Genomic DNA, 23817 nt, shown 5'->3' on the forward strand with positions numbered 1-23817 from the left:
CAAGATTATGGATTCATGGCGTTGTTACACAAAATCATAGTTGGGTTTGTAGATGTATGCTGAATTTTGCTCTTGCTTTCTGGTCTATAGGGTGTATAACTTCCATTCAACAATCGAAATTGTGAATAAGCCTCTGTGCTTGCTATTGTAGGAGGGTGAAGTATGGAGAGATTTTGCTCTTAGATTTTGCACTTTGTAACTCAAGGTATAGGGTAACTCTATATTCCCACTTGATGCATGTCATTTGTTGATAAAATGTGATTATAAGTGTACTTAATCGACTTTGAATTGTGTGCTCCAATAAACAAGTGTGTGAATGATTGTTCCACTTTGAAAATTATATTGCAATTGATGCAATTTGTTGGTTCAATAGTTAAGTGACTCAGATGTTGTGTGTGGATAAAAATTGCCATTTGAATAGACAAGTGGCTATATTTACATGCTCAGTTATTTTTGTACTGAATTTCGTAGACTTGATAATTGCTTGATACAAGTTAGTGTTTGTAATGAGAAAAATTAATTTCCCCTCTAATTATTTGTAGATGCATGTTTTGATCAAAATAATGATTTTTAGTTGTAGTAGTTAAGCAAACAAATGGTATATTTAGATTTCTTATGTTTAACTTAAGGGCACGTGGGTTGAAATTTAGGATGGATCGAACAAACAATATCGATAAACTTAATGCTAAGAAGCAACTTCAAAATCAAAAAGTAAGAAAAATATATGCATTGTTATCAACGGAAGAAAAAGATAAAGTACGATAAAAATAATGAAAAATAAGCATAAAACGTAGAAAATACAAATTCGATCTGTCGAGACTATTGAACAGAACAATGGTCTCGACTCAACAATCCAACTTTATTTGAAAGATTAAATGTATGGAAAAAAGATACATATCACAACACCATCAGCTTCCATTTGTATTAGACATTGAAAAGAAAGGTAGGAGACCATGCCAACAACCTCTAGTTACTATGTGATGCAAAAGTATGTGACGCCATTTTATTTAACCACACCACGGCATCAATCTCGACGCTTGGGTGCGAGACTTCCCTCTAGTCATCTTTAAAAAAAAAAAAAAGACATTTTGTTCAAGAATGCAGTTTCCAATTGTTAGTTCGACACTGATAATTCCGGTAGCCGTTGGCGGACCTTAGCTAATTTAAGACTTTGGGCCGAAGTGACGAATTGTTGACGCTCATGATATTAATCATCCAATTATCCCGTTGACATTATATTGCCCCATTTGCGTAAGGCCACATTGGAAAAGCCTTTGGATCGCCCTGGCCCCTCGAGTTTACTGCGCTGGTTTGAAGTCCAATACACAAGCAACAGCCGCAGACGATATCAAGCTAACTGAAAAATGGATGTTTGGATAGGACAATATTCGGAATAATATTTTAACAAAAATGTTATAACACTTTTCTTTTTTGATGTGATGTATGTTAAATGAAAAAGTGATTAAAAATATATTCACAATGCAAATAGATAAATTTGTGTTAATAATTTGCTATCTAAACTTACACAAATGCTATTCAAGAAACAAGTATCAATTTCAGCAATAAAAGAATTGGAATTAGTTCCACAGACCTACGTTACACGTGTCAAATTTTCGGTTTCCATAATTCCACGTAGTTTCGATCCACAATTTTTCTACCCAACACATGCTTTGACAATCCATCTAACAATTCATGGGCTACGTGTAATAGTGCATACACAATCAGTGTATAAAAATTATTTGTTTTCAAGATATATAATATTCTTTTGGAAAAAAGAAATTTTGAAAGTCGTTTATGGATGGCCAAATTTCTTGTTGAGGTAGGGTCCTTGTACCGTTGTACAGATGAACTGGTGTTGGCTGACTTTGACTTTTGGATGCCCTATTTTAACTAGTACTAGTATTCCTGTTCGGTTTTGCAAATTTGTAGTCTCAACCAAATGTTGTCTGAGGGTGGATTATTCCACAGGCTGGAAAAAATAACCAACTAAAGCGTTCATCCACAACTAATGTATCATATTAATAGTTTGAGCCACCAACATAAAAATTTTTTACTAAAGAAAAGAAGGTTTGGTGGTAGCATCTTTCAATCATAGTTCCAGTAGGAAGGGGGACCCTAATTATCTCTATCTCCCATACAAATGGAATCAGACAAGCCCTCTATACTTTTTGACAAGTTATTTAAGCTTTTGCTCTTAAAAAAGAAATGATAATTTGGTTCAATTAGGATAAAATTTGAATTTGGAAAACGAAAGGAGCCATATAAAGGTGGTTGAGGCAATGATGCATATAAATCATTAATCATTGCTGTTAAGTCAAATTACTGATCAGCAGTGGTCCAAACCCTAATGCCGTTAGTGACATGCAAGAAAAAAAAAAAGTCCTAAGAAAACTAATTGCATTTATGAAACTATAATATATATGGTACCCAACTTTATTATTTTAGTGAACTGCAGAAGAAAATTCGAATTGATAAAATTCGCTTGACAAAAATTTCATCTCCAAGTAAAAAAGGGGGAAAAAAAAAAGGAAATTTCCCATTTCATTAAATAGTATTGGACAACATTCATTAACACTCTCTTAATATGTATCTACTTTACAAACTACCACTTCTATAGTCTTGAGATCAATTTTAAATCTGTATAACTATGCTATGCTATTTCTATTTGATAGTAACAAACTAAAGAAAAAACAAAAAGAAAAGAATATGCCTAGAAAAGAAAGGGATGAAAATAATGAAATAGTCCTGGTCTTATGGCTCCAAATGAACTGGTAAAACAGCACTTCTTGATGTCCTGCCATGCCCAAAAGAAAACAATAATGATCTTCTGACTCTGCTGCTGCAGCCTTCACTAGCAGGACTAATAACATCACTGATTTGCCTCTGCTGCTGAATTATTTCTTGAACTGCTAAAGAAAGGTGGAGATCAGCTGCTGAGTTCATGGAGAAAGATCTCCTTATAGGCTGAATCACAAACTGCTCATCTTTTTTCCTGATGTCAATGCATTCATCCCCCATACTTGATACATGATTGAACTTTTTCTTCTTCTTTTGGGATACTTTTTGTTCTGGTAACTTGGTTGGTGAAAAACTAAAATGTTCTGATAATTCCCCTGAATTCAATCTTTCTTGAGCTCTAAGCAATGACTGATCAGAACGGTTTTGTTCACCGATTTCAATGACAACATAATCTTCATCCCTGCCTGTGAAATTGTCCCTGTACCTAGTGGGATCTCGAGGAGAGAAAGAGATTGGAGCCATGATTTGCTCCAAGGGAAATCTTGTTGTGACTGAAATGCTGGTTCTGCAAAGTGGACAGTTTGCATTGTTCTGAAGCCAAACATCGATACAATCTATATGGAAGACGTGAGCACAATTTGGGATAACTCTTAGCTTCTCTTCTTCTTGAAATTCATTCAAGCAAACCGCACATTCACAAAAGCTTCTTTCTCCAGGTTCACCTTTTCTGGTAAGAAATTTCTTATATTGAAATATTGGGATGGAACGGATTGCAGCTTCATCAAGTCCTCGATTTTCGACTGCTGGAGAGTTAGCCATTAAAGGGTCCTCAACTTGCCTCCTCCTGGAGAACGAAAATCGCCTCAGAAGATCAATACGGTGCCAATTCAAGCAGCACTTGATCACAAAAATGTAGTAGCCGACCAGCAAGAATCCTGTGGCCAAGATACCGATAATTGCAACTGCTATAATTGGAAAACCAGAGTGGGAAGAATGCAGAGTTGAGCCAAGAAGTGAACTTGGAGGAGTTATCATGGGAGGAAGAGTTTGTGACGAGTCATGAAGACTGTACTTTTGGCTCAGCTGATCCATCAGAGAAGTTAAAAAAGTTGGATACAGATGTTTTGCCTTGGATCTTGAATGCACATGAACATGTCACATATACATTGCAAAATTGTCAGCTAAAACGTGGGCATGGGAGAGGGATAAAAGAACTAGAAGAAACAAAGTTCTGTCAAGTCAAGATTGCACAGAGGCTGCGGAAACGAGTATGCCAACTTTGAATTCAAGGAAAAAGTACAGGATGAAAAGTGGGAGGATAATTTAGTCCTCCAAGAAGGGGAAAAACTTGGGAGAAACCTTCAAGGTATGAACGGAGAGAAAACTTGGGGTGGATTTAATGCGCACTGTTTCACCAGAAGACATGTAATGTTTTGGAATGGAAAGGTTGTATGCCTGTCCTAACTTTTCCAATGTAAGAAAAGGAGTGAGTCCAATTAAGTCAGAGGTTAGATATGAAGTACCCACATTGACATCTTGTTCTTGAACTCTTAAAGAATAAATTACCTAGTTAATTAGTGGAATTTTTTCTTTGGAAATTTTTATAAATGCAAGAAACTAGGAAATTTGACAGTTGCAAGATCAATCCGCGTAGTTGGTAATGTGTCTCGCACTCCAATAAGAAAATTTTGGGTGGTAAGAAGATATTAAAGTCATTTTTCCAGAGTATTCTTGTGTAGTTCATACAACAGCATGGCGTGGCCTAACAGTAGTATTTAATTGGCGGAGATTGTATAGAGCAGGCAGCGGTCCACCGTCCACAGTCTATGATTGATAACAGGCGTATTATATATGGGCAGAGAAGGTGTAAGACAAGGTTTCCCATACTTAAATTCTTGTGGTCCATTTTGCCATCTCTAGTTTAGCACTGTGGTCCGCCTATTAAACAACCGCAGCAGATACAAACGGTACAGGATAATGCAAATAGCTTGCCTGGTACATTTTGTTACCTTTTACACTCAAGTAAGCTTTGTTTTGAACCTAGAAAAGTGCATGTATTTAAGAAATTTGACCTACTTGAAATGTTTGTCTGGTGCATTTGGTATAAACTTTGAAAGGGTAATCCAAACTTATCTTGTCAAGAAGCTGAAGGGCTGTGCCAAATGATTTGGATTGTGATAGCATTTTGTTTCTTGCTTTGAATAATGTATTTCTAGGCGGCAAAATTTGTGAAAGTATTTTCTGAGAAGTGGAATGTTATGTAACTTATGTTAGATGGGAGTATGGGAAAGAATGGCCACAATATTTTTATATGTCTGTATTGAAGAAGAGGTTGAGTTCTTGAATAAAATAGTAGCTTTACGAAAAGAGCATGAGAAAGTGATCATTAAACTAGAAAACAAGTAACAAGGAGCACAGGTGTATGAATGGATTTTGCACTTAGTTGGGTTACTTAAATGATATCCCAAGCTTTACTGTTAACCTACTCTAGTCTAGATTAGTAAAGCAGCATTCCGTTTTTCATCTAATTCTATTGATTAGTTCATACCAAACTTCTTACCTGTCACAAGATATCATGACACTTACGTGGTTAAGGATCAATAACAAGATAGATAGATAGATTCATTTGATTAACTCCTGTTCATGCAAGAAGAAAATGATTGATTCATTTGATCACTCCTGTTCACATTTTCTGCAGGTTGCAGCTTTAGGGATAGAAGAATATAAATTCTGGCAAAATATCAATTTCAAAGCATAAAATATCCACACTCTTTTTACTAAAAATTGTTTGACATGATAAAGTATATATACATTGGTTAGCATTTCATATCAATTATTGTTGTCATCGATCGTAGGGTTCTCCTGTCACTCTCTTCAAATAATAAATAGTAGATTAAATCAGCTGCTCGGCAGTTGGTAGTCACTAGTCCTTCATCACTGAGATACACTGCTCCTTCGGGTCCATTTCTTCCAGAAAGCCTGAGCATTCATAAGCTAATCCAATCTTAATCATCAAAGTAGATGTCAAAAAAGTTCCTAATGCACATGTAACCCATAATCAAAAATCCTAATCAAGTGGGCCAACCCATCCTGCTAGGCCACCCCCCGCCATCACCATTTCAAGCTGGTTCAAGAAATAGCCAAGAAACCTCGACACGTTTGGGAGTAAATTCAGTTGGGTCCCAAGTCCCAACCCCAGAAAGCAATCGTCAAGGAAAGGCAGATTGTGCGCACGAAAAGTCAAATCTGTATGGAAAGAATCCTATAAAAAGTGAATACAATAGATTGGGGGATTGAAGGACCGACACCTTCCATACTCGGATTTTTTTCTGGCTACAGAAAGACAAATTCAGTAAATCAGCAGTGGGTGGGTGGGAGGAAAATCAATCCTTCTCTTGCTTCATGTTCAGTGTTGTCAGATAGTCAAAGGTTGGGGCCTGAAAATTGGCAGAAAAACTTGGACTTTTTACCACCAAAATCGTGTTGAAGCTGTGCATGCAGCCCGCCCCATGATTCATGTTATTAACTTTTTCAGTGTGATTTCGAAATGCAAACCAATTGCAACAACCTTCTGCTTTTAGATGGCAAAAAGTGCCATAGACAAGCCTGGATTTCCAACCCGTTTATCCGCAACTCTTGCGTCCTGGTAGATATATTAGTCAATTGATTTGTTACTTTAAGGACATCCAGTAATTAAAGCTTATGTAGTAGCTTAAGATGAAACTACGATTTTACTTTGAAAGAGTTTAGGTTGTGTTTGGATTGCATTTTTCGTTATTTTTTATGGAAAAATTACTATAGCGATTTGATATATGTGAGAAAAAAAAGTGATAGAGAAATGTAATCACGGAAAACGATAATATTTTTCGACGGAAACAAGCAATCCAAGCATGACCTTTAGTATTTCTACAATTTTGCCTAAAAAAGCTACTTGCCATTGGAGGATCATTCACGTAAAGTTCAAACAATTATGGCTAATAACTTTCTGCATCTTCAACGCATGGACCAATCGGACAATTTTAAAAAATATATATATAAAAGTGTTCCATTAGATATTTTACTAAGCAGTATGGTGTCAGGAGTCCCAAACAAAAATTATTAGAAACCCATAAATACACAGTCAAACTGTCACACTAGATTATTCTAAGTAATTAAGTGTTCAGAATCCTTTAATAACAAAACCGAAGCAGGTCTTGGTCTCCAAGTTAGTTGACTTGCATTCAACAGTGCATTTATGATTTATGCCAGTGGATGATAGATGATACCTTTCTTGTTTTCCACCTAGAAGTCAAGACCCTACTGGGTTTATGTGGTGTCTGTGTCATTTCACCCCAAAAAATAAAATAAAAAAAAAATTCTGTAGACTACACTGCCCCTGTAAATAAGACATTCTCCCTTGCATGTAATTTTGTGAGTGCAAACAAATTTTCTGCGATTGTTCCATTTGAGTTGCTATTTGTTGGAATTTTTTTTTTTTTTTTTAAAAATGAGCTATAGCAATGTGATGCATGTGAGGTAAAAGGATGATTGAAAAATGTGTTTATATACATGTAAAAAAAAATTTCTCAGAGAAAAATTGCATTTCAAACAAACATGTGCATCATCAAATATGCATTTGGTGCATTATACTTCTAATTAAATGTGTATATGTAGATAGTCATATTGGCTATCCAACTTAATTAATTATTTGGGTAAAATATAGAAAAATCCCTTGAGGTCAAATGAATATACTAAAAAAATTCTTTATAGTTTCAAAACATACATTTCGGTGCTTTATAGTTTGAACTAATTTAAAAAAGTAATGAAAATTATTTGAATTAACGGATTTAAAATACATGCGCTTCTTTTGCGGGTATTTGTACTAGAAACAAACAAATATTCACTCTTCAACACCAAAAGCCCACGACAGTTAGGAGCACTTGAAATTTGAAAACAAAATTATTACATCTTCAAGTATTGGTCTTGGTGGGATAGCATAGACGAATTAGCGACGTACAGCCCTCCCCTTGGAGCTTAAATTCCCTTGACTAAGAGCTTGATCACCACTAATTTGTCAAGATATCCAAAATTTATACAATGCATTATATAGTCAAGATCAAGAAGAGCACATGGGGAACTAGACAGGAGCTGATAATTCAGACAGTATACTTGGGAATCGAGTCAGAAACATCTTCTGATGTTAATAGTCTTGGTTTGCATAAGGTTGTACCTGTCTGTCAGTCAGCATAATATGCATGGTCCACTTGTTAATGAGCTTACATCAAATTTAATTACATTTCCCGTGATAAAACAGGCATATTTGCATGCATGTCCTGTGCATGTAAATTCTCTTCTTCTTCTTTTTCTTCCTTTTTTTTCCCTTTAATAGTTTCCTTTAATAGTTTGTTTCTGTAAGATCTATTTCTGACTGCCATGTGTATTTTGGCACAGAAATATGCATTTGGTCATGTGACTGCTTACATCCATTGGGGTGTTGTCACGTGACAACACGAGCTCTGTGGGAGAAGAGCCAAACTCCGCCATGTCCCTAATTAATGAGGATTAACTAGGCCTGTCAATCGGGCCTAATGAGCCGGGCTTTGATGTGTTCAAGCTCAGCTCATTTAATTTGAGACATTTTCGCGCTTCGGGCTATGAGTTTCGGGTTCGTAAATGTGAAGCTCATACTCAGCTCACATAATATTCGGGTTGTGAGCCTTAATCGGGCTTAGCCCAAGCTCACTTATTACTCCTGAATTTTCTTAATATAATTACTATAACTATTAAGTTGTAAAACTAATTTAACATTTACAAGACTATAATATTAAAACTAAACATGAACAAATAATAGTTCTTAAAAAGTATATAAACCAAAATTTTTTCAACAATATTTATATGTAATCTGTTTAAAATGCATGAAAAATAGTAATAAAACATGCAATCATAAGCCAATACATCTTTAAAAGTTGAAACTTTTTTTTATAATCTTGTGATTTAAATCCAAATATGCTTGATGATTTTTGTGTTTGTAGACCAAAAAAAAAATCAACCAATAATATGCCAATACAAAAAGTTACTCAACCAATAAGAAAAATTAGAGATTTAGTTATGCATTACTAATATTGGCTCTCAAGAAAGCTCATGAAAGAGTCTTTAGATGTGTTTTTGTGTTTTGTAATTTATATATATATTTAGTATTTAGCAAAAATATATTTGGATATATAATTATACATAATATCAAAATATAAATATTATATATATAGGTAATTAAAGGGCCGGGCCTATATCGGGTATGAGCCTAATAAGGCCCAAGCTCGACTCACATTTAATTCGGGCCTAATTTTTAGGCTCAAGCTCAGACCGGCTCACTAAATGATCGGGCTCATCGGGCTTTCTATCGGGCCGAACGAGCCGAGCTCGGGCTGGCCCAGCCCCATTGACAGTCCTAGGATTAACTAAGCTAAGCAGACAACAGTGACAACACGAGCTCTGTGGGAGAAGAACCAAACTCCGGCATGTCCCTAATTAATGAGGATTAACTAAGCTAAGCAGACAATAGGGTTAATTTGTTTACGTGTTCGATGACTTTGGAAAATATGTTCATGAAAAATGTAAATTTTTTTTTTTAAAAAAAATTAGCAATCCAAACAAGACTGACATGAAGCGGTAAGCCGGCCGCTACATTTTATATTCTCATTCTCTGATGTATATTAGCTCCGCCGGACCTCCATATTTCATTAGCAATGAATATATGTGTCTTAATACCTGAATGTTCTGGCCTACGCATGCTGGAGTCAATTCTCAAATGGTGGTGAGTTTTGTAAAGAGTTCTCAAATGATGAGACTTGTGGAAGAACGTATTTAAACAATGTGAATACAATTTTTGAGAAATAAATGTATACAAAAAATCAAACAATGCATTCTGTAAATATAACTTTTAAGAAAACATATTGCATTCTGTGAATACGTTCCAAATACTTTCATTCAAATAAAGCTGCACTCATGACAGCAAATACATCAAAATATGTAACAGACACAATAAATGGAAGAAAGTTAACTACAACTCTGAAATATGAATTGAGCAGAATCAGGATGGAAAATTATCTTGTTTGATGTTAACAGGCACAATTTGCGATTGGAGGTCAGTCAGGAAAATTATCTTGTTTGATGTTAACAGGCACAATTTGCGATTGGAGGTCAGTCAAGAAAGTTTAGGCTGTGGCATGTGGTATCACGTGGTGTGATGCCGCTCAGGCAAGTTTTCATTCTTTTTTCTGTCACTTTTTTTGGTTTTCACTTTATATATATATATATATACAGCCAAACAGTCAAATATTGACAAGCTAATCAAAATAATTAACCTTTCTTACAAAACTACAAATGTGTCACTAATCATGATTAGTTTCCAGTCAAAAGTGGTAAAGAACAAATTCATTAATATCCCGTGATTGAAACCCCCGTTATGTACAATTAAGCACAATGCTGTTGCTCCATCCTTATTCCCATTTAGATTGCTATTTTTATGAAATTTTGATTAAAAAAAATATATTGTAGTGATTTGATGCATACAAAGTAAGGATTAATATTTTATACACTGATAGCATATACACCATCACCATTAGATGCACGACAACTCATCTGAATTTAAAATAAAAATTCAAATTTTACTTATATGTCATACATCCAATTGTGATAGTGTATGCACTGCTAGTGTATGTAAGATTTACTCATAAAGTAAAATAGTTATTGAAAATTGTATTAACAAAAAATGTAAAATTTTTTTGACATAAAACTCCAATCCAAACACCATTGTACCCCCCAATTGACACTAGTTACATTAAGGAGCATGCAAGGGTACATGCATGATGTCTAATGCATACGAGGACATTAACCGACGGATTTTGTTGGTTTATTTGGACGGTAGTTGATTGATTGGTGGGACTTGGGATGATAGTTGATTTACTTTTTGTGATTGGCTAAGATCTTTGTACTCAATTGTGCAGTGTTTTGGTTCTTGTATTCTTTTCTGTCTGCATTGATAAAGAAATTAAATAGACTATGTAAAGATTTTTGGATTGTGGAGTCATGATTTTATTTAATTATTACAATTTAGTATTTTTATTTCATCTCTTTTTTTTATTATTGAGAAAGATAAATCAAAAGTGCAATAGTTGAAGGCCTACTAGTACTTCGGAAGGTAGCTGGTAAGTATGAACAACATATTGTTGCGCCCCATTTCTTGAAAAATAAATTTAGTGTTGAAAAAAATTGAGTTTTAAATTTTAGAGAACAAATAAAGAAAAAGGGCCTTAAATGGAATTTAAAATATGCGACGGTTTGGGCCTAAAATAATAGTTTAAAAAGGATTTTTTAAGAAAAAATAGAAGTCGTCATTTAGTATTGAGTTTTGGTGTACCAAGTCACCAAAAAATATATTTTAAATAAAAATAAATAAAAATAAAATCCTTTTTTAGATGACTCCAAGTTTTTGAAAACAAGAGAACAGAGTTGGGGAGTCATGGTTGAAGAAAAAAAAGACAAAGATTTGATAGGTTTAAATCTAAGGCACCATTTCAACCTAACCAAGGTTAGTTGCGAGATTTAGTTAAATTTTTTTTTCTAATCTAACATATTAAACTTATCACATTAAAATGCTTTTATATGGATGTAAATCTACACCTAGGGGGTATCGAGAGGGTGGGAATGCTTCTTCAAACTTTAATTGGTGCAAATCACATTAATTGCAATGTCCAAAAGTGATTCTTTATAGAGGTCACGAATATGCAAAAAATGAAACTCAAAGAAAAGAAAAATTATAATATATAAATATACATGACCTAAAAAAGATGAATGCAACACAAGGTATGAGAAACTAAAATTCATTACATAATTTTCCTTCTTATAGAGGGGGAAAGAGTGTGCTAAGGCTAAAAAACTATACTCGTTCATTTCCCATATTTGAAGGGTGACTCTCCTAATCTAGTCAAACAAATGAAATAACCTATTTTAATTTTCTAAAATAAGATACAATTCTAAATGATATGGTCTAAACATATAAAAGGTAAGAGAATAATAGTAGGGAAAATATCATGCAAATGAAAATAATCTAAAAATAGGAAAAAATGCATGAGATGCAATAAATGCCACACAAGGTATGAATCTAGCGCGAAAACGGTTTAAAGGATCTAGTATTGGACTAACTCACGCCTATAAGTTCTCATTAACGTTGGACTAGTGAGAAATCGGAGAAAAAAATCACAACTAACATTGGACTAGTGTGGTGACATCATGCATTTATTATAAATAAATAAATCATATAAAACATAATTAAAACAAATAAATACATAAAACATATAGAACACATAACACACAAGTATAATATCTAGATGTAAAATCCTAAAGAAAGCGAGTAAACACATAAGCACACAAACAAAAAAAACCCATATAAAGACTTAACTATTAGGGGAAATTTGAAAAATAATAACCTAACTATTACATTCATCTAAGTAATTGCATTTTTGGCAAAATTAAAATCTATCTATTACATAGCTTAACTAAATACATGTCTTAAGCATCTATCGATTACAACTTGGCATTTAAATGCTCTCCAAATAATCATCAAAAATTAAATATAATAAATAAAAATTTAAAATGAATAAAAATGAGTAAATAAAAGTGCTCAAAATATGCAATTACACATAAAGAATACATTGGAGCACATAAAAGAATTTAAAATAATATTAGAAAGTACCTCCCTTGAAGTAATAGTTAAGTGAGGTCGGAAGCGCCCCACTTATACTCCAAAATTAACAAAATAGTTAAGACACTAATTTAATTAACAAATAAAAGAAAATGCAAACATATAACAAATTCACTTCATTACTATGAAGAAATATAAATAACCCTAAAATTCCTAAAATTTTACTAATTAAATGCATATAAATGAGGCATGATTAACAATTAAAGAAGATAAACAACTTATACTTAAGAAATCAAAACCATTAGGGATCTAATTACAAAAATTAAGAAAATTTTAAGGGTTAAATTATAATTATTATAAAGATTAGGGGTCAAAATAAAAAAATAAAGTTTAGGGATTGAATTGCAATTATAATAGGGACCTAATTGAAAGAATCCAAATATTTTAAAGTCACAATAAAATTACTCAAAAGAATAGGGACCCGATTGCAAATTTTGAAAGGGCACTGCGGCCATGTTTTGTTTATTCTTTGGGCTAGAAACCCTTGGCCGAATAAAAAAATCCAAAGAGAAAGAGTGGGCTAGCCTGGCTTCTGGTCCAACTGAAATGCTGGGCTTTGGGCACAAAGCCCATTTCTAAACCCATAGGAGAATAAAATCAAAACCCATATGCCAAAACCCAACAATATAACATTTCCCATTTTCCTAAAGCGGAAAAAAAAAGGAACAAGCCCATATAGGAGATTAAACCTAACAAAATTATTTAAGCCTTAATTTCATCTTAAAACCCAGAAATAATTTACTCAAAATATACATAAAATATGCAAAAGAAGACGAAAGCTAAAAAAAAGGAGATGTGATTCACTTTTCACATCTTTTTGGGCCCTTGTGCCATTATTCGAAAGTCAGAGGGGCAAACTGCAATTTGTCTTAGATTTCATCCAAGCTATTCGAAGCATTCTGCAATCTGGAAGCTCATCATCCACCAAGAAATTGTGCCGGATGATTTCTAAGCACACAATATCTTATTAACACTAGATCTAAGCATCCGAACGCTACATTATGGGATGGAAATCTGAGCTAACAACTTGCGAAAAGAAGGAGAAAACCACAAAAGAAGAAAAACCAAAAAAACAAACATGTGCAGCAGCAAAATTTTAACATTTTTTATGCGAATCCTATGATATACGAACTGAAAAAGATTACCTTCGGTGCAAAACAATGCATTGAACTATGAATGAAATGGATCCAAACGTGGAAAATCGAGTGTGGAAGCCCAGCTTTGCTACAATTTTTTTCAAGGGCGGACAACCCCGCTACTTTGGGTTTTGATTCGTCGGTCTTGGAGGTGTTTTTCCTGAAAGTTTTTTGAAGAGAAGTTGCTCCTCTATTACCTTAGATAGTGCAGAAATGAAGAAAACATCTAAAAGACTAACTTTGTTATTAGATTTTGATCGAGAAGTGAACAGGATGCTCAACCCTGGCTCAAAAGAAATTTTTTCAGAAACTCTCTTTTTTCCTTCTTTCCCTCTCGCGTTCTCTTTCTTTTCTCCCTTTTCTCTGTTTTTTGCCGCTCTTCACCCCTCCCTTGTTCCTTACCCTAATGGCTGCTTTTTTTTCTCTCTTTTACATGAAACAAAAGCTCCTAACCCTCACCTCAAAGGTAGGGATGAAAGCTGACTTATTTGGGTCATTTTGAGTCATTTGATCCTCCCTCTTCCAGAATTTTCTTGATGATTCTGGTTGGGGTGAGGTGGCTCTCGTACTGGAGAGCTTGGGAAAAAAGAAAAGGAAAAAAAAATCGCACCAAATTGGCTCAAAAATCCAGCTGCAATTTCTGTACTGGTGCGCTGCTTCTTGTTCGAAGCTTGAAGATGCAGCTCGTGTCTGATGAATTTTTTTTTCTTTTCTTCTTTTTCTTTCTAATTTTCTGCAAAAATAAATAAATAAAAATGAGGTGATGATTTTTTAGAAAAAGTAAAATAAAAAAATAAAAAAAGTAAAAAGAAATAGAGATAAGCAAAATAAATGATAAAAATGATTTATAAAATTTTGGTGTCTACACATATTGAGTTCAATGAAGTTTTGAACTTGACATAAACTTGATTATATTAGCATACAATTTAAAATTTATATGAAGAAAGTTCAAACTATTTGAATTCAATTCGATAAAAGCTCATTTAAATTTGATTCGAAATTTAAATACAATTTTAGAATTATTAAAGTAATCAACAAACTCAAAAAGTAAAGTGTTGAAATTGATGAAACTTGTTTCCGCCGTTTAAGAACATTAAGATTGGAGTTAAAGAATCATATGTATCGGTTAGGGATATAATTGAACTGAGTTACTCATGAGCAACTTACAAGTAGCTCGGTCAAGAACTCAACTCGCACTTGGTTTTGACTGAGTGTGAGTCAAGTTTGAGTGGTTTGATAGTACTTCAATCTGAGTTCGAATATTGTTTTTTAGGCTTAAAGGCTCATTGAATCTTATCGAGCACCGACTAATTAATTAAATATTATAAATTTAGTTATTATATTTTTATTCTTTTAGGTTTGGGAGTTATATAAATTACTAGATTATTGGCTATGACTTTAAAATATTTATAGGTCATATAGTTATTTCATATGAAGAAAAATAATTTGATAGGCAAAGAATAAAATTATGCATTTTTGGAATTGGATAAGGATCTCGAACTCGAGTACCTGACTTGAACTCGATCATAATCACAAGAAAATCAAACATAATCAAATCGATCTCGAATTTTCAAACAATTTTTCGAGGTCGAACAATGCCTTCCTAGTGTCGAGTCGAGCTCGACTCGAGTACCACAATACTCGAGATCGGTTCAGCTCGATTACAACCCTAGGACTGGTACAATATGTTTGGGCTTAGTTAAAGCACCAATTGTAATTGTGATGTTAAAGCAACAATTTTAAGTGATTAAAACCCTCGTGATTTTAAAGCCCCAATTGTAAGTGTGAGTATTTCCCAGAAGTTCAAGCCCAAAATCCGATTTCTTCCACCGTTAGAGTGGGCTTGAAAGCCCACAAACCCTGCAGATCTTATATCGCCCAATATTGCTGCCTAATGAAATACTCCCGCCTACAAATTGTATGGCCGAAGATTTATAAATTTGTAAAGTTTTTCTTCTTGTTTTCGACCTTTTAATTTGTTATTTAAATTAAGAACCTTATCAATTGAAATTAAATTTACTACGAAAATGAGACTCAGTAAAAACATGCCATGTATCTTTGCCGCACACGAATTTGTACCATTTGGTGAATTTAATGATCATTTTTACAAGCCTTTTTATGTATCATGATATTCTTGAACTTTCAAGTTTCAATATACACAAAACCACGTGGTTATATGCAAGTATATGTAAAAATCACGTAAACAGTTAAACAGAAAACTTTGATTATAATGATTTTCTCGACAACGAAGCATAGTTTAGTTAGTAAGATGTGTTCACCTGTAATCGAAAAATCACGAGTATAAATCATCACGGGGATAAGTGGGGAACTACTTATTGATCCTCTTTAATTAAAAAAAAAAATCGTATAGAAAAGATCTTCTCTAGTTTTCTCCAGAATTCTGAAAGAGAGACAAATCAAAATATGGCTCTACTAGTAATCTAAACTTAGTTAAGTTTTTGCCGAAAATCTGATGACGACGATAGATCAGTTTGATTCTTCTGTGATTTTTACAAACAAGTATTTGTAAAAAACACATATATAGTTAAACAGATCACCTTGAATCTTATGATCTTCATTAGTTTTCCCCTGAGTTCCGAAAGGGAGACAAATCAAATTAAGTATACCTTTACTGGCAATATAAAGCTAGTTAAATCTGAAGTTAGTTAAGTTTTGCTGGAATTTTGATGGAACAAGGAACGTAAATCAGGTCTCAATCAAATAACATCTGTATTCTTATGCAACTAATGCCCAAGTCTCAATCAAAACAAATGTAGGATTCTGAATTCTTTTCCTTCAGCTGCCAAAACTGGTAAAAGTCAAGCTTTTTTGCCGTTAGAATAGTATTAATTTTATTGCCAATTGTTTTTGTGCCGAGCACCACATGTAACATGTATAGATATGGACCCCAAAGTTGCAGAAAGTGGTGCAAAATTTGAACTCCACAAGTTAATAACATACAAAGATTATTTTTGAATATATTTGCATATCATGCCAATATATATTTTCTGGTTCCCCTCTACTTCCAAAAAACAGAAAAAACTATAACCATAACCAATTTACGTATGATACGTCATTTTTGGCAAGTACAAAATTTCAGCCATATATACTCGCCCGTGTGTGTGTGTGTGTGTGTATATAGACATATAGAAATGCTAAAACATTGATTATCAAAAGTTAAGTGTGAAAGATAGAGAAGAGTGTATACGTGAGATTTGCCTTTGTGCATGGAAATGAAGGGAAATAAATCATTGGGCATAATTACTTATAAATTATTAAATTGGTATAGATTTATATTTTACGTAGCCATATATGCATTCATGTAGACTCTTTATTCGATCATTGTGTTTTTGCATGCAATGGCAATTAACGGCTAATGAATTTCATTCTGGTAGTAAATTAAAACCCTAATCAATTTGTTAATCTTTGTCGTTTGTGACAATGCCCCACAAAAACGCTGGTTTGACTTTGATAATTCTCCTCAATGTAGAGGGAGGGCTCCAAGAAACCGCATCACATATAGTTTGGTAACTAATTAACGCAGCTAGGTGGGTAAATGATTTGTTAATTAATTAATCTCGTGAGGGATTCTGTTTTAGCTTTTTCTCCACTAGGAAGAATAGATTAAGAGAGTGCTTAGTCACTAGGAAAGCATGCAGTAATGGTGGCCTTACGTCGCTATAAATTAAATCCGAATTCTGCTCATGAGACCTATGGAAATTGTCTTTGATAATCTTTTAGACCAAGTCAGGTCTTTGATCGAATAGAATTACAAGGCAATTCTACTACTGCAGTCAAATTGAATATTGACCTTCAATTCCATGGAATGAAAATACGCATTTCTCCTTCAGGAATTGTTCTTTCATTTCGATGGCTTCATGGTAAGTCAATTTTTTTTTTTTGGCAGGATTATTTTGTCAGAGTGTACAACCATAAATCTGAATCCATAAACTTGCTTATTCAATAAACGTGAAAAAAACCACTTTTTTTTTTCTTTTGTTAAAAGAAAACGCATGATGAAGTTGGGATGTATGATGGTTATTATCGACTGTCATTTATTTGCTATTGGAGCAAAATAAATCTAGCCAATGGTGGATAAATTTATTTCAGTGTTTAGATCATGATTAAACCTAGGGGCACGTTTATATTTAATCTATGGGGAAAAAAAAACTCAGCAATAACCATGGTGAAATGCATGTAAATGTTGTTGTTCAGATTTTTTTTTTTGAGCCAAACGTCTTTCCTTGAATACTACCGTATTCTATCTCCTAAAAATACAGCATACTAATATATAATAGGTTACATGGCTTTCAGATTGTGACCACAATATTCATTCTCACTTAAGCAGAAAATATAGGAATTATGACATTATCTTATAATGTTGTAGCTAGACAAGTCGATCTCTTACCTTTTTCTTTTTTGTTTGTTTGTTTTAAAATACCCTATCTTAATGTGGTGGTGCGTTTGGTATAAACCCTTATCTTGAAATCCTTGTGAACAGGAAGCAGTGGTCGATTAACACCTTTAGATGCTTCAAAATAATACTCATCACCTAAAAAGGAAATGTTGGATGAGTATTACAAGAAGTTATAATTAAAAAAGGGCGAAAGCACACTAAGAGGTTTCCTTGTGAAAATACTAAATTTCATGTGGGGAAGCAGCGGCCAATTTACTACTTGATCAAGAAATGTTCTAATATCTGCATTATTTGCATAACTATATCTACAAAGTTTGATCCAGAATGCAAATATGTACAACAACTGCACTAATTAAATTGCGCAACTTACAACCCCTAATCCAGAAAGTGTTAGTATTATTTTGAAACATCTAAAGGTGTTAATTAATTTGGACTCCCTATTGTATCATGCCTGCATGCAATTTTATCTTTTTCATGTTCAAGGGAAAAAAGTAAGCAAATGAGTGAAATGACATCACCACCAAGATCCAAAACGTTCCTAAACTTTCACGTGCTTGCATTTTACAAAAGGCTCTCCTGTTTGAACTTTGAAGAACAAAACAAAACGTAACACATCTTTCATAAATCCAAGTTTGCCAGAAAAGGATAACAATAGTAATAGTGGTAGTAGTAATAATAATAATAATAATTATTATTATTATTATGATTTAGACAAACAAATGCAAAAGTGATGGAAGAAGAAGTCGCAAAGCCATCGGGTTGACCCATCCCGATACACTGCATACTGGCAATCCGGTCACCATCGAAGCTTCTCTACCACGTGTGAAGCCTGGAATTTCATTCCTTGGATCATCCAGCTGGCAAATTCCTCACCCTTCCTTCTTGCCAAACTCAGCACTTTTTTCAAAAAATTTCCCTCCTGTATATATAGGTAAGCCCCACGATTCCACCAGCAGCGGGTCACTTTGCAATCAAGAAATATTATGGAAGGTCCAGGTGACCGAGGAAGGGCCAGAGATGAAGGAGGAGAGCCCAAGTATCGGGGCGTCAGGAAGCGTCCGTGGGGGAAATATGCGGCAGAAATCCGGGATTCTGCGAATCATGGAGCCCGGGTTTGGCTTGGAACATTCAACACCGCGGTGGAGGCGGCTAAAGCGTACGACAGAGCTGCTTATGCAATGAGGGGACATTTGGCTATTCTCAACTTTCCTGAGGATTATAATTTGCCCAGCAGCTCATCCCATTTTGCTTCTGCCTCCTCATCGTCTACTGCTGCTTCTACTTCTTCATCAGCAAGGGAGGGAGTTATTGAAATCCCGTATTATGATGATAAGCTGTTGGAGGAGCTGCTTGGTGCTGAGGAAAAAAGCGGAAGACAAGATTGAAGTTCGTTGCTACTTTCTACTTCATTTCTCTCACCTTTTCTTGCACTGTTCTGTTGTTTTTGCTTTATATTTTTGGCAAAACAAACAGCTTTTTTTTTTTTGGGTTTTTTTTGGTTGGCTAGAGGAATGAATTTCTCTTGTTGTATCTAGTTGATAGTTGCACCCATGGATGCTTTTTCAGAAAGCTATTGGTAAAGGCCACGAGTCCTTATTATGTATGAATAAATGATTGTAGATGAAATGCAAGGTACAAAGAAAAAGAAAAGAAATTAACTGTCTGAGATTGCACATATGTGGTTTCTGCAATGTTCGTTTGAATTGCTGGTAGAAGTAAAATTTGGCCAAAAAGCAAAAGAAAAGAAAAAGATGAAGCAAAAAGTTTTACAACTAAAGAACTAAAATGTGTGCTATTTGTCCTTCTGTTCAGAAGATATGCTAATATGCCTACGACTATCAATTTTTCAGTCATTTAACTGAAGGAAGGAAATCAAGTGGCCAAAGCTTCAGGTGCAGGATATACTATTTCGGTGCAAATTAACTCCAGGCGATGAAGTGGATAAAGCTTCTAGGCAGTGCTATTTTGGTGCTTTGGTGGTTTTAGTGGTTGACTTGTGTTGACTTCCAGCTATATTTGTTTTACTCTTTGATGTGGAGATATCAGGTACTTCAGTTGACCCTTTTTTCTTTCCTTTTTGAGTGACATATGAGATAATATTAGCTCGTGCAATTTTTGTGCAAGATGTTGGATTTATGCTTGTCTGCTTTTTAGGGAAAAAAAATCCATGCTTCTATGAAGATAGACGGTAATTGCTAGTGGAGATTCAAACCTGAATGACACTTTGCAATATGCACTGCCCAGGAAGGCCATAGTAATTTCATGTGTATCTTTTTCCACTTTATTAGATGTCTCTATTGGAATTTTATGTATGAGCATTACTTTTATGTGCTTTTATGCATTGTAATACAGCCTTTATGAACTTTAAGATGTGGGGTTCTTTTTTTTTTTTTTCCTCTTGTAGAGAATGGGTGAAATTTAAAAACGGAAAGAGACAGTGAGATTTGAACTCAAAACGTTTCAAGTTCTGAAATTTCAATCTTGGCTGTTAGCTCAATGCCTCATCGGCGAAGATATAGGATTCTTAAACATTTCGTACCTCAAATTATGCTTCTGTGTGTAAAATCAATACCTGTATTTCGATTTCTATCACTTGGAGTAGGATAGTAGTTAAATCTTAATTCTTAGACGACTATTATGTACTTGCATGATTGTAAATTTCGTCATATCAAATGTTCACATTCCTATTGGTGTAAACTAAGATCAATATGTAGTACTATTAATGTGCTACTGAGGTGGGTAATTGTTCTGAAGTCACGGTTCAGGATTAAGGGTTCGGTGGCAGACGGGCACATGACCATACTCGACTCTTCTCATATCCCACCACAAATTTGCATAACTAATGTTTTCCAATCTTATAATTTTCCCCCTTATAAATTAGGCATAGGTTGTCCGCAAAAATAATAATGCTTGACAGGATTTCTGAGCAGTGGAGTGAAGCCAAAGATTAAACACACGAGAATTTTTTTTTTTTTTTTTTTTTTTTTTTTGGGTTTGAAGCAGCACTCTTAAAAATTTTATCATTTATTTTCTTTGGTGCTAGAATTTCACACTAGAGAATCATGAGCCAAATAGTTTGGTGGATTTAAAGTCAAAGTAGTCAAATTTGAGGTCAATTTTATTCTAGTTGCATTTTGGTCAAATCTCTATTGCGGGCAAAACCTTAGATTCTAAAGTTGGTATGACGTCAGGATGGAATCAAATTTGAGGTACTTGCATTTGTCCTCCTAAAGCCACAGTGATGTTTAAGGACAAAATCCCTTTCCCAAATTAAATCTAAGAGATTCTACAGTCTATGCTATACTGCAGAATCAATTCCTAGCCCACCAGTTTAATATAGCCACACGTAAAAACAGTTCTCACCATTCACTCATACAATAAGGTCATTTCCTAATGTTGGAACACTAGTACACAAAAAGCTTCGAATGGCATCAACACTAGTGCTAAGGTTCTTTTTCACGTTGCAAGTAAATAAGCTTCTTCCTTTTCAATGTAAACTCAAGTTGCGGGTCTGCTCATAAACCATATTGTGTATTTTAGAGCCACATGATCATAATGATAGTCATATTATATGACATATTCTAAATATACTGCATGATTTTGCAAGTATCAAGTCGGTCCCAAAGATTTTATGAGTTGCCAATAGAGATGTTTATAACCTTTGGCACCTTCTTTTTCAGTGGCTCGCTTATTGCTATATTTTTATACCAGACAGATAAGTGAATCGGATGAACTTTTGGTTATATCGTACAACTGATTCAAATCCAATTCAAGAATTTTAATTTTTTTTAATGTTAAATAACTAGCATAGTGTTGAAATATAAAAAAAGAAAAGAAAAAATTTAGTAGGGCCTAGTTCAAAATTCAATGTTTTATCGGTTTTGATATACAGTTATTGACTGGATTTGATCGATTTAATTGTTGTTTCCGAATTTACTAGCGACTAGGATCAGTGCTACGGCTGATTTACAGTTCATTCAATTGGATCGATAAATCTAATCCAGTTATTATTCGGTTGAACCGGCTAATCTGATCGAGTTTTAAACCAGTGGCTTGGAGTACATGCGGCAGGCATCTCAGATGGGTTCCCTTTTGCATAGTTAGGCAATCTAATCTGGAAAGATGGTCCAGAATATAAATCTAAGATTAGATTATTTTCTTCTCTGAATGGATTACTCATCTTAAGTCGATTATGTGGATCGAATTAGTCTCGTAGAGATATGGCCGATCAATGATCCCTAGAACAATTCCTATTAGTATTGCTTCAAGTCAAACCCTCTTTTACCATTTGCAAAGTGTAATCGCATCCATGGATGATCTTAACCTTTATTCTTCTTGGATTCTTTCATTAATCCTATCGAACATTAACTATCACTGGCCGAAAAGCAATTGGTCTAAAAGTGATTCTCCCTTTCGATTAAGCAGTCTGCCTTTGCCAGATTTAGTTCGCTGAATCTAATTAGCCAAAACTAATGTCCCAATTATCCAATTATCTTTCCTCCTCGTTTATAATTAGTGAACTGAATTTTTTTCTTTAATTTTTACATTTTACACACACACACACACACTTTTGTTTCTTGCAGAATCAAAAAATTTCTATTCTTTTTAACCTTTTGGCTATTTTCATTCAGACGAAGCAATGAAGTACGTTTGCCCAGAAGAATTCAGTTTTTCCAGAATCACAAAATGTACCAATTAAGGAAATATGATAGTACTAAGGTTAACTCAAGGGTTTCACCTGGCCATGCCTTATTACGAAGGGAGAAATTAACAAAAGCATTTCTCCCCTATTATTCCCTGAAACCTATAGTTGATTACCAAAATAAGCTGGTAAAAAATTCGAAAACATGATGAAGGTTTCTAAAAAACCCAAAATAAAAAAAGGTAATTGAGAAAACAAGAGGTAAGCTACTGCTTATGTCATCACTCCACAGTTTCATCATTTTCCGTTCTTTTTCTTTTCTCCAAATTCAAGAAGCTCCTCCAACAAACTGTCATCCAAATATTCAAGCTCAATAACTTGTTTCTGTTGTCCTGTTGATGATGATGAGGAACTTCCCCTCTGATCAAAACCCTGAATAGCACCAGAACTCGAAGATGATGCTGATGATCTTGATAAAAATGAGGAAGAAAAAGCTGAAGACGGCGAAGAAGAAAATGGCTGATAATGAGGTGGGCTGGGAAGCTGAGAATAATACTCATTCGGAAAATTTAAGATAGCCAGATGACCCCTCAAGTTAAATGCAGCTTTATCATAAGCCCTTGCTGCTTCTTCTGCTGTCTCAAATGTCCCCAGCCATAGCCTTGCACCTTGCCTAGTTGGATCACGTATCTCCGCCGCATACTTCCCCCACGGCCGCCTTCGGACACCCCGATATCGGACGTCCTCTTTCTCTTTCTCTTCCTTCCCTTGCATGCCCTTACCCCTAGAAGAAGAAGAACCCCCGTCCATAGTAGTATTACTACTGATGTTTTCAACTTCTCTTAAGCTTCTTCTCTGGTTTCAATTTTCTAAGGCAAAAGTCCAGAAACTTTGTTGGTCAGAAATATAAAGGCTGCTATGACCAATGTCAATCTATATATGGGTCCTATGACGGTGGCAAAAAGTTGTTATTGGACAGCATTTTCGCCCCCGTGGGGGCAGAGGGGGGGGGAGGTTGGGGTTGGTGCTCAATTATATATATTTGATGTAGTATTTGCTAATAATCTATAGGTTGCACAGAAGTTTCAGAAATGATTGTAACAAAATTCGGTTTGTCCGACCAAATCTAGTATCATGATATTCA

At 34.5% G+C, this 23817-nt stretch overlaps 3 protein-coding genes across 3 annotated transcripts; 1 reads left to right on the forward strand and 2 right to left on the reverse strand.

Moving 5' to 3' along the window:
- Positions 1–2518: 2518 nt before the first annotated feature.
- Positions 2519–4198, reverse strand: LOC113734311 (RING-H2 finger protein ATL16). Its single transcript, XM_027260802.2, has one exon. It carries the CDS (start codon positions 3829–3831, stop codon positions 2752–2754), a length of 1080 nt encoding a protein of 359 aa, XP_027116603.1. The 5' UTR covers positions 3832–4198; the 3' UTR covers positions 2519–2751.
- A 14803-nt stretch (positions 4199–19001) lies between these two features.
- LOC113733803 (ethylene-responsive transcription factor ERF096-like) lies at positions 19002–19567 on the forward strand. Its single transcript, XM_027259975.2, has one exon. The coding sequence runs from the start codon at positions 19015–19017 to the stop codon at positions 19414–19416; it is 402 nt and encodes a 133-aa protein (XP_027115776.1). The 5' UTR covers positions 19002–19014; the 3' UTR covers positions 19417–19567.
- A 3403-nt stretch (positions 19568–22970) lies between these two features.
- LOC140038022 (ethylene-responsive transcription factor ERF098-like) lies at positions 22971–23447 on the reverse strand. The gene has a single exon (XM_072083210.1). The coding sequence runs from the start codon at positions 23445–23447 to the stop codon at positions 22971–22973; it is 477 nt and encodes a 158-aa protein (XP_071939311.1).
- Positions 23448–23817: the final 370 nt, after the last annotated feature.

Source organism: Coffea arabica, chromosome 3c, assembly GCF_036785885.1.
Source record: "Coffea arabica cultivar ET-39 chromosome 3c, Coffea Arabica ET-39 HiFi, whole genome shotgun sequence".
Lineage (NCBI taxonomy): Eukaryota > Viridiplantae > Streptophyta > Magnoliopsida > Gentianales > Rubiaceae > Coffea > Coffea arabica.

Excerpts from the sequence above, each read along its gene's own strand:
- LOC113734311 (XM_027260802.2), bottom strand. The coding sequence starts at position 3,831 with ATGGATCAGCTGAGCCAAAAGTACAGTCTTCATGACTCGTCACAAACT.
- LOC113733803 (XM_027259975.2), top strand. The coding sequence starts at position 19,015 with ATGGAAGGTCCAGGTGACCGAGGAAGGGCCAGAGATGAAGGAGGAGAG.
- LOC140038022 (XM_072083210.1), bottom strand. The coding sequence starts at position 23,447 with ATGCAAGGGAAGGAAGAGAAAGAGAAAGAGGACGTCCGATATCGGGGT.